This window comes from Astatotilapia calliptera, chromosome 11 (assembly GCF_964374335.1).
Source record: "Astatotilapia calliptera chromosome 11, fAstCal68.1, whole genome shotgun sequence".
NCBI lineage: Eukaryota > Metazoa > Chordata > Actinopteri > Cichliformes > Cichlidae > Astatotilapia > Astatotilapia calliptera.
In genome coordinates this window covers 25,590,795-25,605,279 of record NC_137432.1, presented here as the reverse complement: position 1 = coordinate 25,605,279, position 14,485 = coordinate 25,590,795, and the positions used below count along the sequence as shown (strand labels likewise).

The following is a 14,485-nucleotide window of genomic DNA, read 5'->3' as shown; positions in this document are numbered from 1 at the left end:
TAATTTCTAAACAAGATATTCTTAAGAGCGTTTCGCGTTTGAGGTTTTGGTGGGTACGGGCTTCCGTAGTTCTCGTAGTGGAAGAATGGCCGTCTGGATGTGGCTTCGCTGTGTTTTAGGGCCTCATCTTCAACGAATTCATCGTTCCCCGGACCAGTCTCGACCTGACGGGAGATCGGGAAGGAGGGTACGGATGTGTACAGTATTTTTGCATGATTTTTAAAGCAGCTGAGTGCGAAAGATTGAGCAATAATTAATCCTTTCGCTTCCATTTAGCTGCAGCTGCGGCCCGGAAGTGTCAGGTGTTTGTTATTGAAACCCTGCATTGCAATGACATTTTAGAAATGAATGAAAAGACAAGAACGCAACGACACGCTTTCCTTGGTCTCGTTGTGTTTTGTTTCGTCTCGTCGTCTAAGGAGCGGTCATTTAAATTCAATCTATCTTCGATGATGTCAAACCGCTTCTGCTAACGCTAGCCAGGAGCCGAGGAGAACCCAGGAGGAACGAAACAGAAACAAATAAATTGAATAAAAATATTAAACTCAAACAGGGACAATTTAAAGGCATAAAAACTGTAAAAAGCATTTGGGAAGACAGAATTGTAGAATACATTCTGTCTTCAAATTATAATGCTAACAGCTAAGCTAACGTTTGCTAACTTGCATGAAATTAACGATAGATCGAATAAGTGATGCGAAGGAAATGACACCGCAACCACAAAAGAATTAATTAAAAGTATCCCTAGAAATTAAATGAGAGCTGGAGATCTAAAGAATTCGACGCTCAGCATCGAATACATACACTTCTACATAGACTTACACACTTTATTAGGTACACCTTGCTAGTATCGGGTTGGGCCCTGTTTCGCTTTAGTTCTTCGTGGTACAGATTCCACAAGGTGCTGGAAACATTCCTCAAGGATTTTGGTTCGTACTGTTATGACAGCTTCACGCAGTTGCTGCAAGTTTGTCAGCCTTACATGCATTATGTGAATCCCATTTCACCACATCTCAAAGGTTTTGGTTGAGCGGGTGGTAGGTCGTTTGAGTGCAGTGAGCTCATTGCCATATTTAAGAAACCAAACTGATAAGGTCTGAGTTCTGTGATATGGTGACTGCTGGAAGCAGCTATCGGAAGAAGGGTACACAGTGGCCATAAAGGGATTGACATGGTCAGCATCAATATTGGGGTAGGCTGTGGTTTTTAAATAAAGCTTAGTTAGTCGCCCAAAGTATACCAAGAAAATATCCCGCACACTCGAGCCGGTGCAATTTCTAGCCTCCTTTTCTATTCTTAGCTGATACGAGTGGCACGTGGTGTGGTCTAAAGCAGCTGTAGGCCATGTGTGTCAAGATTCAAGATGTGAACAAGATTCAAATTCAGCAGATGGTCTTCACTTTGTTTACATGCCTAAATAGTTCTACCTGCAGTTGCACCTAATAAAGTGGCCATGTTACTATATGTGGTGATGATTGAAAGGGAGAGGGAAAAGATCAATAGGAACAGATGTGCAAAAACAAAGCAGTGAATAATATATCCAGTATGAATATGTACAGATGTTTACGTTCATGAGTACAACTTTGTGTTCACCTGTCGCACAAGTGTGCAGTTCTATAGAGCTAATGCTTCCTGTCAGCAGAGGCGAATGAGTGTGTTGGAAATGTGAATGCAGATTGATACTAATGCTATTATCAATTTTGCCTTTAAGTCAGACTAAAGCAGTTGATTAGCTTTTTGATTCCAGATCAATTTTATCTTTGAGTCTATGATCTGTAAATTGAGTAAAACGAGAGATGTGCAGATTAAGATGTGCAGAAGGTCCACAGTGACATAAATGTGATGTCACTGTTTTCCAACTGTCAGAAAAACATGTTGTTATTGATACGATTTCTGAGGGCTGGACAATTTGGAACCAGCACTCGGTTTCCATACTCTGTGTGTAATGAATAATAGACAGAATAGGATGTTTTGTCTTTTATGGGGAGAAATCTGTTCATTGACCACCTTCATCTCACTGTCTGAAATGTGTTCAGCTTTTTCCTAATGATTGTTGCAGCCTTGTGAATGACTTTATTGATCCTGTTGGCATCTCTTCACCAGTAGACCACAGACTGCTTGAAGATCTCTAGTTGCATACATTGACTGAGCTGAGCTTCCACAGATGATCCTGGTTCCATATATTTCTGCCTACATTTAGCCTTTGCATTCAAACTTTAAAAAGCAATCAGCAGCTTTGCAAACAGCTATAATAAGAAAGGTAGATGAATAACAAAGATGCTGCCTGCAGTTTCTGTGTGCTGTGAAGAAGGTCATTAAGTGCTCAGCAGGTATTTGTGCGTAATGTTAATGTTCAAATTTGACCATTACCTTCTCAGTCTTGTTTACATTTAGTAGCAGTTGATTCCTGCTACACCACTTCATAAAGTTATCCACCAGTTCCCCAACCACCACCACCAAGTCATCAGAAAGCCTCTGCAGGCAGCATGATTCAGAGCTGTAATAGAAATTTTAGGTGTACAGAGTGAACACGCATAACTCAGAACCTTTCTCTTTCTATTAATAACTTGATTTTACGTAACATCAGGGAAACTATTGATGCATGATATGATCAGTATTTCCTTCTCTTTTGCCAGGGATGGAACTACCAACCTAGGGGTCTGGAAAGACACACTGACAGCATTCTTGGCTGGGTCAGTATTATATCGTAATGAACTGTATAGAAAGAAGTAGGTGGAGTTAAACAGAAGTAGATTAAATTAATGATTAGTGATTTGTTTATGATTTCTTCCTCCAGGCTTCAGCACTATGGTCTCTGTCCTACTACAGCTCTCCTCTTCTTCTTTGCTATCTTTACAGGAAAGGTAGGCTGATTCATGAATTGTGTGACTACAGCTGAAATTATTAGAAATGTTAGTCAGTGTGTTGATTATCTGGTTAACTGGAATTTAGTCAGCAGCCATTTTTTATAAGTGATTACTGGAGGAAGTGTCCAGTGGGAAGGTTATTTTTGTAAATTTGAAATTATTTCAGGCATTTGAAGCCACTGCCTCGGGGTGTGGGAATGTTTAATAGACATTTTCACTATTGTTTGATGTTTAAAAGACCTGAGTTAATCTATAGATTGGAGTAAATAATTGCTAAATGAATTGATAATAATTGTTATTTGTGCCAGATATGTTGATGCTCCAACAAGTTGCAGTTAAAAATGAGTCTCACGATGCCAGATGATAATTTAGTGAATATATTATAATACATTGTGATGATGATAATAATAATAATAATAATAATAATAATAATAATAATAATAATGTTATTTTGCTGGCTCTGAAAAAAAGTGAAGCAAGTAGTTTTTGTTTGATGCACAGTAAAAATAGCTTTGAGCATCACTTTGATTATTTAATGTGGGAATTTTTCATTGTTCTGGTTTTTTCTACATTACGTGTGTTTTTTTTTAATTTTTTTAAATAGATTCATATAATTATACCAGTCTCTTTGTCCAGTTCTGTTCCTTTGTACTCTCAGTGAAAAATGGCAAATTAAAAAAGAAGCACTGAAGCCATTTTCTCATTCTTTGTACTTCTAAAATGTGAGCTTCATGGATTTAGTGAATGTCGTTTTCAAAAGCTTTAGGACCATTTTGGGGTTATTTATAATTTGAAACTGTGACTGAAGGTAGAATACATGGTAATTAATCTAGTGTAAAGACATTATAGATATTATGAAAAGTAGTTATGAGTACAAAATGTGAACATTCTAATTATTCTCTTAAAGAAATGCGAGGCTTCAAAACAGGTGCATAACCTGAGAGAGTCATATTAAAAAAATAAACTGGAGCACTGAGAGTGCACGGAGAAATAAAATAAATATTAACTAAAGTTAATATATTGATTTTACCCTTCTGTCCTCAAATCATAAGATTAATGATTTTTCTAAAGCTTTCCCTGATTAGATGCAATAACAGTGTTTACCATCTATGATATCCGACCCTGCAAAATGAAGAAATGTGGTCACAAAAAATTAACAAAAAGGCGTTAATTTCAGATTTTTAGGGTTTTTTCAGATGCATTTATGGGTTCATGTGTATCTCAAAGAATATTCAAGTTTTTACTTGTAATTTAAGATTTGTTTTTTTTATTCACTTGATATTTTCTTTTAGGTTTTACTACAGAATATTACCTCCTTCTCACTGCTATTTTTTCATTAATTTGCTTAGAATGGTTTCAAATAATCATCATCATAATTTCCACTTAGACACATGTGGCCATATTTCTCTTTCTGCTGAGAAAGGGGGGAAAACTACCATTAGGAGATGTACTTAGGAACTGCTGTTCACATGCATGTGGGAATAATATAAAGCTAATCAACTGAAACACCCAGTAAGACTGTGCATCAAGAAAGTAATTGCTTGAGGTTGTGTGTTACTCCTTAGTGTAAAGTGCTTATGGTATTGATTTATGCACATGGTTGTAGGGTAGCTGTCAGCTTGTGAATCTTTTTATCAGTGCTTGTTAATGAGCCTCGAGTCTGGCAGACAGATGAAGGGGTACACTATGATGGTGTTTGCATCACTGTTACTTTGTCTGTCTTTAGGCTTCATCTGTAGCAGTAAACTGGTTCCTGTGAGTCAGTATGTGGGAACTGTTCTTGTGTGTCTTCTTGGAGTGGCCTGTCTTAGAGGTGAGGCTGCTGATTTGAACTCGCTGGGAGACGATGAGTAATTCAGTTCATTCATCTTTCGAGATCAAAACCAATGCTGTGTATGCTGCATGCCAATAAGATTTTATTACCATTGAGACAGTTGAACAAGGTCTACACCCACGAGGCATACTAAACGTACCCTTGAGGATTTGCAGTGAAATGTGTTTTGTGTCTCACATGGACTTTGCTATAACTCCATCTGTCTTTGCTTTCCCCCTGCCTCCCTTTGCTCTTTTCATTTATCGCCAAAGGGTGGGGGAGATTTAGGAACACTGATTATGTTCAGTTTATCACAATTCTTGAGGAAACCAAGAAGAATCACACCCCAGCAAGCAAGGTGAGATCATAGCAGCTGAACTCAGAAGCTCAACATTAATACTGTTTTGAGAATTAAGAGAGATAAATGACTAAGACATATTTTCTGCTTTCCTTCCAGAAAAAACTGAGATGCTATGACTTTGACTTCTCACATTGGCCTTTGGATTTCAGCTGGACTGAAGTCAGCAGTCCGTAAGTTTGTTTAATCTGTAGTGAACCTGAGGTCGCTGCTTTTCTCTTCTCTGCTTATTTTAAATATATGAATTCAAAGCACTGGGTAGTACACTGGATGAATACAGCCACTGAATGTCAAATGCTTTGTGGCTCACTTGATTCATTGTAAGCCTTTGACTACCTGTCTGACAGAAAGCTGTCCAAGGCTGGCGTTTCTCTGCTGAGGCCAGAGCCCAGATTAAGAGGAGCAGCAGACAGTGTCCTCCACTCTGTCCGCACTTTACCATGCCACATCATCAGGTAAATGCAGAGTTTGTGTTACATCTCTTTTCCACCTACATGGTGTCTGTGCTGGTACTGATGCAGGCTTGCCTGTTGAGATCCATTTCTGCATGTTTAAGAATGGATTGTTAATATCACAGCAAGTGGAAATTTGGGTAATTTCCATGGGCACATCGGGTGCAGCCTCTGGCAGTAATTGATGAATTTTGTGTGGAAGACTCTTCCATAAAAAATAATATCTTTTGTGGTGAAAATGCCTGGACCCAACACCACATCTGTGGAAAAGGGGTAACACTGATCAATGATTTGTTAATTGCAACGCACCAATGGAGCACCAATGGAGCACCAATGGAGCACAAACTCTTAACCTTAGGCATCCTATTCCATCCCCTTCAACCCTTTTTTTTTTTTTTTTTTTTCTGAAAATATTTTTTAGCCTGTTAGCAGTTATGCCACAGTGTCATTATCTGTCTTTGTCTGCAGTTTTGTCATTGCCCACACGTTTGGGAGGAGGATGCTGTACCCCGGTTCTGTGGGTTTACTGCAGAAAGCCATGAGACCAATGCTGCAGCAGGGTCAGGCTAAATTAATAGAAGAGGTGGGAAAGAAGCATATTTGGTTTCTCATATAGAGTATAATAAATGCACACACTCAATCATTTTTGTCCCACTTTGTCACAGTTTGACGGCCAAAGAAACAAGCTGGTGGCCTGTGACGGTAATGAGATTGACACAATGTTTGTGGATCGAAGGAGAGATGGGGGACAGAATGGCCAGACTCTGGTAAATGTCTGCAGTGATTTGTTATTTTATGCCTTGGGCTTGTTCCAGGGTCCGACATCATTTCTGTCGCGTTGGTCACGTTACAGCTGGTTCTCTAATTCTGCCACAGGTCATCTGCTGTGAGGGGAACGCAGGCTTTTATGAGGTGGGCTGCATGAATACGCCGCTGGAGGGTAAGGAATGCTTTACTTTCCAAGAGCTGAAATATTTTGTAGTGACATTTAAATTTCGTGCAGTGGGAAATTGTCGCAGTTATAGTTCAGTATTGTGCTGATGTACACTGTAGGTGGCTACTCTGTACTGGGCTGGAATCACCCTGGCTTTGGAGGCAGCACGGTAAGCAGTGTTGGTAGATTTTTTTTTATTTATTTATTTTTTTTATCATAAAATAGGTCTACAATGTATGTGCTGCATACTGTACTGCTGTGTGCTTGAGTTAGAACAAATAAACAGCTCAGTGGAAAATACCAGTATGTGGAAATTCTAGTTTTAGCCAGGGAGTATTGTTCAAGAGGAACGTGTACACTCCCATTAAAGATAAAATCATTTGGGAGGTTACTTAAAGTGTCATTGTTTATGTGTAGGTTGAGCCTGTTAATTTAGTCATGCATGATGGGCGGGTTTTTTGTTTTTTTTTAAACCTGTATTTTCCTTTCAGGGAGTCCCGTTTCCCCAGAATGAGGCCAACGCCATGGATGTGGTGATCCAGTTTGCAGTACACAAACTGGGATTCAGCCTCAGCGACATTGTTATATATGCCTGGTCTATTGGAGGATTCACAGGTTCTCAAAGACAAGAACAACACATGCTAATTTTTTAATTTTTTTTCCAGTTTTTTGTGCTAAAAATTTTTTTTTAATTCTAACCTTGAATACCCAGAGGTAAAAATGTAGCACCCACACAGAGCTTCAGGATACTGTAGAGTAATCTTAATTTCACCTGTTTATTCTGACCATGTCAACAAACATGCTAATGTTTCAGCCTCATGGCCCTTGTCAGAGCATGGCTGGAATAAATCGCTAAAATTAAGATTAGTCAACCTTATCCTGAGGCTTTGTGTGTGCGCGGCACTCTCTTTAGCTTTTGGGTATTCAGCTGAAGTACAGTACATGATCAGCACTTTAATGTTAAGTGTGAATTATGGTATGTAGTCCTTCCTCGGGCTTATGTTTATCCCTTATCTGTGTTTTCTTCTCTTTTTTTTTTTTTTTTTTTTTTTTGTTCCTCTGTCTCTTTATTTCTCTTTTTAGCCAGCTGGGCAGTGATGTCATATCCAGAGATCCAATCATTAGTGTTGGATGCCTCCTTTGATGACCTCCTGCCTCTGGCCCTCAAGGTCATGCCTGACAGCTGGAGTGAGTCCTAGATGTTAAAGATCTCAAACTCTATGTAGCAACTTTTTGTAGAAGTCAGTAACTTGAGTGTATTTGGTCTCTTTCAGGGCCGTTAGTACAACACACAGTTAGGCAATACATGAACCTCAACAACGCTGCGCAGGTTCTTAAGTGAGTGGGACAGTCTGATTGCAGTGACACTAATCGTGAAAAGTCAAACTCTGAATCACTGAATGTTATGTAATACAGCCGCTAACAATAGCAAAACTACATTTTTTTTAGTGGATTGCTCACAGTTGTGTGGTTGATGATTAACACAAGCGCATGCAACTCTTTGTGCAGATACCAGGGACCAGTCCTGCTGATCAGGAGAACCAGAGATGAGATCATCACCACAACGTAAGTCCACACATGTCATGGAACTTATAAAGTCCTTCAAATGGCTCAGCATGGCAGGTTTGCTTTTTACTGCCCAGCCCACTGCAGAAATGTCCACACATGATGCAGTCAGACCACAGAAAGTTCAGTGATTGCTGGTGACATGAAGTGGGCAGGTTTTCTCACCACTGGGGTGAGCAATTAAAGCAACTATCAATGAGAATGAAGGGTATTGTTGGTTGACATGAGATACGGTTACCTAGGTAACCAGAGCTTGGAATATCTGGTAACTGCATCAACCACCAATGCGTGACAAATAAAACATTTCCGGTGTGGACTTTCCTAAGCGGAGACTTTTTTTAGGGGAAGCTGGATTTAGAGAAGGAGAAAGAAAGCGCTAAATGACATCTCAAATTAAAAATGCTCAAAGATGAAGGAGATGGGGCATGTCTAGTTACCCCATATCAGTTTCCCAAAACCTGGGAAGATAGTTGGTGACCTGGACACACTGACACACACAAGTATCTATAATATATAATTATTAAGTACAGTGAATTATCACCCATAGTATACCCTTACTTCATCCATAGAATTTGCTACAGAGGTGTGCATTAACATAGTGAACATAAATATTCATCCCAGAGTCATCCTGGGCATGCTCTATGCTCAGGGACACTACAAGAAACCTACAGAGATACTACAGCTCGGACTTGTAACATTTAACTTGCTGAAGCCTGCAAAGTTGAGTACAATTAGAAGAAGATTGAACAAGTGTGGCTTGTTTGGAAAGGTTTGCCGGGAGAAAACCTCCCAGATGCCTGCAAAGTTGCATCTGAACAAACAACAAGACTTCTGGAACAATGTCCTTTAGACAGATGAGACCAAAGTGGAGATTGGTGTAAACCAAACACGGCATATTAGCACAAACACCTCATACTAACTGCCAAGCACAGGGGTGAAGGGGCTGCTTTGGTCTTGTTTTGCAGACACAGAACCATTTTGCCTTGCAGTCATTGAGTTGTAACTCCTCTGTTTTCCAAAGTATTCAAGAGTCAAATGTGAGGCCATCTGTTCTTCAGCTAAACATGGCTGAAATTGGGTTTGATCTGAAGCACAGCAGCAAATCTACAGAAGGATGGTTGAAAAAGAAAATAATCAAGGTGCTGCAATTGTCCAAAGTCCAGATCTCAATCTGATTGAAACGCTGTGGCAAAAACGTTAAAAGAGCTGTGGACAAACAAACACCCACAAACTTCAATGAACTGAAGCAAAGCTGTAAAGAAGAGTGGGCCAAAATTCCTCCTCAACGATTTGAGAGGTTGATAAAGTCATGCAGAAAATAATTAAAAGAAACAAATAAAAAGCTCAGGCTCCAGACTGCTTTAAATACAGCTTCAGGGTTTTTTTCTACTCTTAGGTCTGTATAATAGCAGTGACAGTGGATTCTGGTAACGTGGCTGACTCTCAGGCACACAGCTCTGGCTGTGAGTACAAGATCCCACATTAAACCCTCCTATTTAAGCTTCACGGTTGTGAGGGACAGTCATTCAGAAGAAAGTTGATTAATATGGATTAGATTGTAAGTAATATAAAAAAAGATTTTAACAATTGTGTACCAAGCAAACAGTTGTTTATTTCCACAGCACTTCCATAATGTAGTTGACGAAAGCAAACTCTCACAATACAGAGAGAAGTAGAAAGTTCACCCTCAGTCACAAATTGACATATTTCTTGGATAAGCAGTAACCGGAACTTCTTACTTCCTTTGGTTCGGTTCATTACAGTTATGAGATAGCTGTATTGTAGATTTCTCCAGGGAACATGAATGCCAAGTTGAGCTTTTGACTCAAACTGCAGAAAATATTCAGTGCAGCGATATTTGATTTGAAGCCCTTGCACCGGGTGTTTCAGTTCAGTTTGCCTTGTAACCACTACAGGGAACGTGAAAGGAAAGTCAGTGTTTGTTACTTACAGCATTAAAAATCTGATTAAAAATCAGTATTTATCTGATGATGATAACTGTCTGGATTTTTCACAAGTTCCTGTGCTTTTAGTCCAAACTATTTCCAGTAATAACATCCTGTAGTCATGATTTCAGTGAAGGTTATGAAAGTTTTGTGTCTGTGAATGGATTTGCTTGCTTCTATTTATTTTATTGTGAAGAAATATTATTTAAATGTGAAAATTTGTAATGTGATGAAATGTGTTTGATTAAATATATGAATAATACAGCAGTCTGAGTGAAGACAGATTCAGATGGATTTAAAACACAAATTCTTACAAAGTTGCTACAGGATGTGAGTTTAACTACAGAATCTTAAAGGCACTCGGCAGTCTTACTTTATATAGGAGTACAAGCAGAACACCACCAGTTGGCAACTAGTTGAGTGGAGTCTCCTGTTGCAAAGAGACCCATCGAAGGGTTGCGTTTAACAGCGCAACCCTTTCCATATTGATTGCAATCTGTTGGCGCTCTGTCTGCAGATAAATTAGACAGCAGTTATTTGCAAACCTTTAGAATCTGTCTGAGTGTGATTGCAGTCAGTCTGAGTTGGATCATCGTTGTTTGGAGATAGGTTGCCTCCTGCAGGGTGACCTGTGCAGTTTCCTTGTGATTGTCCTGCAGTCAGTAGCACCAGCCACGCCTATGTTTCCTCGCTGTGAGGAGAGGCTGTCGTCACATTTTTTACTCTATTCATATTTTGTTGTTTCACATGTAGTTTTAAAATAACCTTTTTATTGTTGGATTTATTTTTTTTAAGTAATTAACCTTTGAGTTTTATTTTGCATTTCAGGGGTCCTGAGGACATCATGTCTAACAGAGGCAATGACCTCCTGCTCAAGCTGCTACAGTTCAGGTTGGTCTCTTAGCCTTCAATGTTCTCATTGTTCTCGCTGTTCAGTCAATTTGCACTTGAGTAATACACTTTTTAACTGGCGATATCATTTTTCTGGACAGGTATCCCAAAATAATGACAGATGAAGGGATCAGAGTAGTCAGACAATGGCTCGGAGCCTCCAGTCCATTAGAAGAAGGTATGTGGCACAGTAAAAGGTGTTATTGTAAAAGTCTGACTCCTCCTTTTAAACATCTAAAAACTATAATTCACATTTCCTCTTCGTGATGGTTTCCTTGGACAGATCTTGTGTTCTGATTACTCAACAAATGATTCAGATTGTGTTGCTCCGGCTGAAAATCTTCACAGCACAGATCGTTTGCCTCAGGATATTACAGTAGACCTTGTTGAAAATTTTACCCCGAGGTACAGAGTTACAGCGCACAACCTCGTGTTTGTAAAAACGATGATCATGCACCTGTTTACACCTTCAGAATTTGTACAATGCAGAAAACCTTTGTTTTGACTCGGAGGTCATTTAAATTAAATAGGTTTTTATTGTTTTATTCATTTTTATGGGTAAAACTTTTGATAACTTTATGGATTTGTCACATTATGGCCAACCCTGCATGAAATTTTTACTGGAGGTGCGATCCGCCCAAAAACTAAAGTGATTAAGTTTTGAAAATTGATAACCTGATCTGGGTCCAGGAGAGATGCATTAATGTTGTGAAATGGGAGAAAATTGGGCAGATTCTGCAATATAATCATAAATACGTTAAGAACGAGTGAATTTATTGTAGAGGGAATTTCCAGCCTTGTGGTGGTTGGACTCGGACATCTACAGTTATGCCCTTAGGTATTTAAACAGTTTGCACACTTGACAGGAGATTTTGAATCAAACAATCAAAAAAGCACGCTTACCAAAAGTACTGTATCACCTGTTTTCAGATGCTTAGAAGTAATTGGACCAGTGGTTTACAGTTTCATGGCCTGGTGAGGCCTGTGCCCTTCTTATTAAGTGACCATTAAACCACTAGGAGCTGAAGTTATATTTGGTAGCGTTTTACTCTCAATGAGAAGACCAGAGAGATGTTTATAGACCATCATTAGACAAAAACACAGACTCATCAGAGGGAATGTAAACTCTAGAAGTGGTCAAATAAACAATCTGATTCTTTCTTAAAAAGAAGGAATGCACTCACCAGAGGTAGGCAGATCATTGTGAAGATCTATAACCAAGAGGGGCCTTTGTGAATGTAAATACAGAGGGTTTACAATAAGGTGCAAACCACTGGTTACACACAAGAACTAGTAAGGACATGTGCACAGTCCTGAAATAAAAAGTCTGAATGATGGGAGGAAGAGTAAACCTATGGAGAAACAGAAACTGCTCGTGATTTGAAGCATACCATGTTTTCTATAAAACATGGTGGAGGGAATGTTATGACAGTGTAACTAGGTCACTGATGTTTGATGTTTTTGTGACTGCTGACTGCTAGAAATGGCAACATGAACTGGGACGTATACAGAGCTGCAGATTCAGCCAGATGCTGTTAAACCGATCAGGTAGCACTTCGCAGTGCAAAGGGATAATGACCAGAGTGGTTAAATCTAAAGAAATTGGATGGCAGTCATTTGATCTCAACACAAATAGAGCATCATTTTCAATTTTTACATGCAACTCACTGCAGCAAAGAGCCATAAATAAGCAGTAACTAAAGGTGGCTGCAATTATAGGCTTGGCAGAGCAAGGTAGGAAATACGGCATTTAGTGATGCCTATGGTATCTGGACGGGTACTAACTGAATGTAAAGGATTTCATTAAAGTATTATACTTTGTCATTTTACTTTTGAGCGTTGGGAAATGAGGACAGCGTTTTAAAGTGGCTGTTATTCCTTAGCAGTAAATGCAATGTATTTTAAAAACAGCTTGAATTCAAGCTAAGTCTGCCCTTCACTCCCAATCCAAGCTACAAAATTGGTGTAATTGTCCAAAAACATGTGGTCCTAAATGTATTCAAAGTGTAAATTTTGGCTATATTTAGGACACCAACTTGCTCGTAAATTTGTATTATTAACTGTATAATAACACCAGCTCTTTGTCTGCAGCGTCTGTGTACAGTGGCTATGAAGTGGACGACGACTGGTGCGTGTCTGTGCTGCAGTCCTATCAGGCAGACAGAGATGTTTCGTTTCCATGGAGTGTTGGTAAGCCCTGGGCTGCTTTCACATTTAAAAGGCAAATAAACTCCCCACAAACATAAAGTGTTTTTAATACGGTCTGATGCACTGTTAATGTTACCAGGTGAAGATATGACTCTAGAGGGAAGGCGGCAGCTGGCTCTATTCTTGGTAAGGAAGTCATCCGCTGTTATCAGTGTGCTACATCTCCGTGAGAACAGTTATTCCCCTGTGTGGCTTAAAGGGCAGCCACTTGTTGTCTTTATCTGATCTGTCCAAGTTTGATTTTAATACATTCAAGTTCCTTCTTTTACGCTCAGCGTCTCATTTCCTTTTCTCGGTAAGCCCCATCTTCTCGTTTTAGGTCAGTTTACCTTCCCCCCTTCTATTGCATCCCCATTTTAAAAAAAAAAAAGAAAAAAAAGATCACAGCTATTCAGACAGCATTACCACTAAAGAACACTTTCCTGGTCGCCATAGTAACCAGCTCACCTGTGCTCTCAGGTTGACTGGTGTAATATATTTCACTGCGCTCAGCTTATTGAAGTCATTTAACATCAAACAAGAGGAGTGCCATCAATTACAGCTAATGCTATGCTTTTCCTCCCCTGGTAATGCCTTCTAAATTAGGCTTTATTCACCTCCTGTGTAAACCCTTAAGAGATGGGAGAGATTTGTAAGGCACTGAGCCAGATAGACCAAACCTAATATAATCAAGTTCTGCACTTTTTGTTCATTGCCCTCCCACACCTCTCATTCCACATTCCTCCTCCATCCCTGCTGTCTTTTTCTTTCTCTCAAGGCACGAAAGTACATGCGAAACTTCGAAGCAACACACTGCACTCCTCTCCCCGCCATCGAGTTCCACCCGCCTTGGAGACTGTAAAAAAAAAAAGGGGGGGAAAGCCCACTGATGGATGGACGAGGGCAAAGACAGAGGACTCGTATGGCCGGTGGTCAGAGTTTGTTCCTGGCACAGCGTGAATGTACTGCTGTGATTTTGTTCTAGGATTTTTCTAAGACGAGTTGTCGCGTATAGTTTTGCCGTGATGGCATCTAGAAGTATCTGGTCTACTATTTATGCCCCCTCAGACAAATCCCTGTAAATTATAACATGTTTTATTTTAGTTTTTGTAATGAATTCTACTTTTCAGTGTTTCTCCTTTTAAAAAGAAAAGAAAGATGCATTTTAAATAAATGCACAAGCCATTACTCACTCCTTCCAGTCTCCCCCTCTTTGGCTGTATTTCTAAAGCAGCTGTAAGTAGAAATATGTTGTAAGTGGATTTAAAAAATTCCTAATATTGTCAGGCCAGAAGAACTTAAGTCTTTAAAAATGCAGCCGAAGCCATTCAGGTTCATTTCCTTTCTGTGGGCACCGTCTTTCTGAACAAAGCTGTATCCTAAAATGATGCTCTTAAATGTTCTATTAAATATGCCGAATGAAAATTTGACAAGGGATTTGATTCTTTTGTTCATTATTTGATACGACTGC

At 39.4% G+C, this 14,485-nt stretch overlaps 1 protein-coding gene across 1 annotated transcript; it reads left to right on the top strand.

The window, feature by feature from the left end:
- The first annotated feature begins 31 nt into the window (after positions 1 to 31).
- On the top strand, positions 32 to 14,444 carry abhd16a (abhydrolase domain containing 16A, phospholipase). The gene is made up of 20 exons (XM_026183919.2): positions 32 to 187; positions 2,637 to 2,693; positions 2,798 to 2,864; positions 4,594 to 4,680; positions 4,953 to 5,038; positions 5,138 to 5,211; positions 5,386 to 5,493; positions 5,959 to 6,073; positions 6,156 to 6,257; positions 6,367 to 6,430; positions 6,544 to 6,593; positions 6,916 to 7,039; positions 7,508 to 7,612; positions 7,699 to 7,762; positions 7,934 to 7,990; positions 10,765 to 10,827; positions 10,929 to 11,005; positions 12,919 to 13,017; positions 13,115 to 13,161; positions 13,793 to 14,444. The coding sequence occupies exons 1-20, from the start codon at positions 86 to 88 to the stop codon at positions 13,874 to 13,876; spliced, it is 1,632 nt and encodes a 543-aa protein (XP_026039704.1). The 5' UTR covers positions 32 to 85; the 3' UTR covers positions 13,877 to 14,444.
- The last annotated feature ends 41 nt before the right edge of the window (positions 14,445 to 14,485 follow it).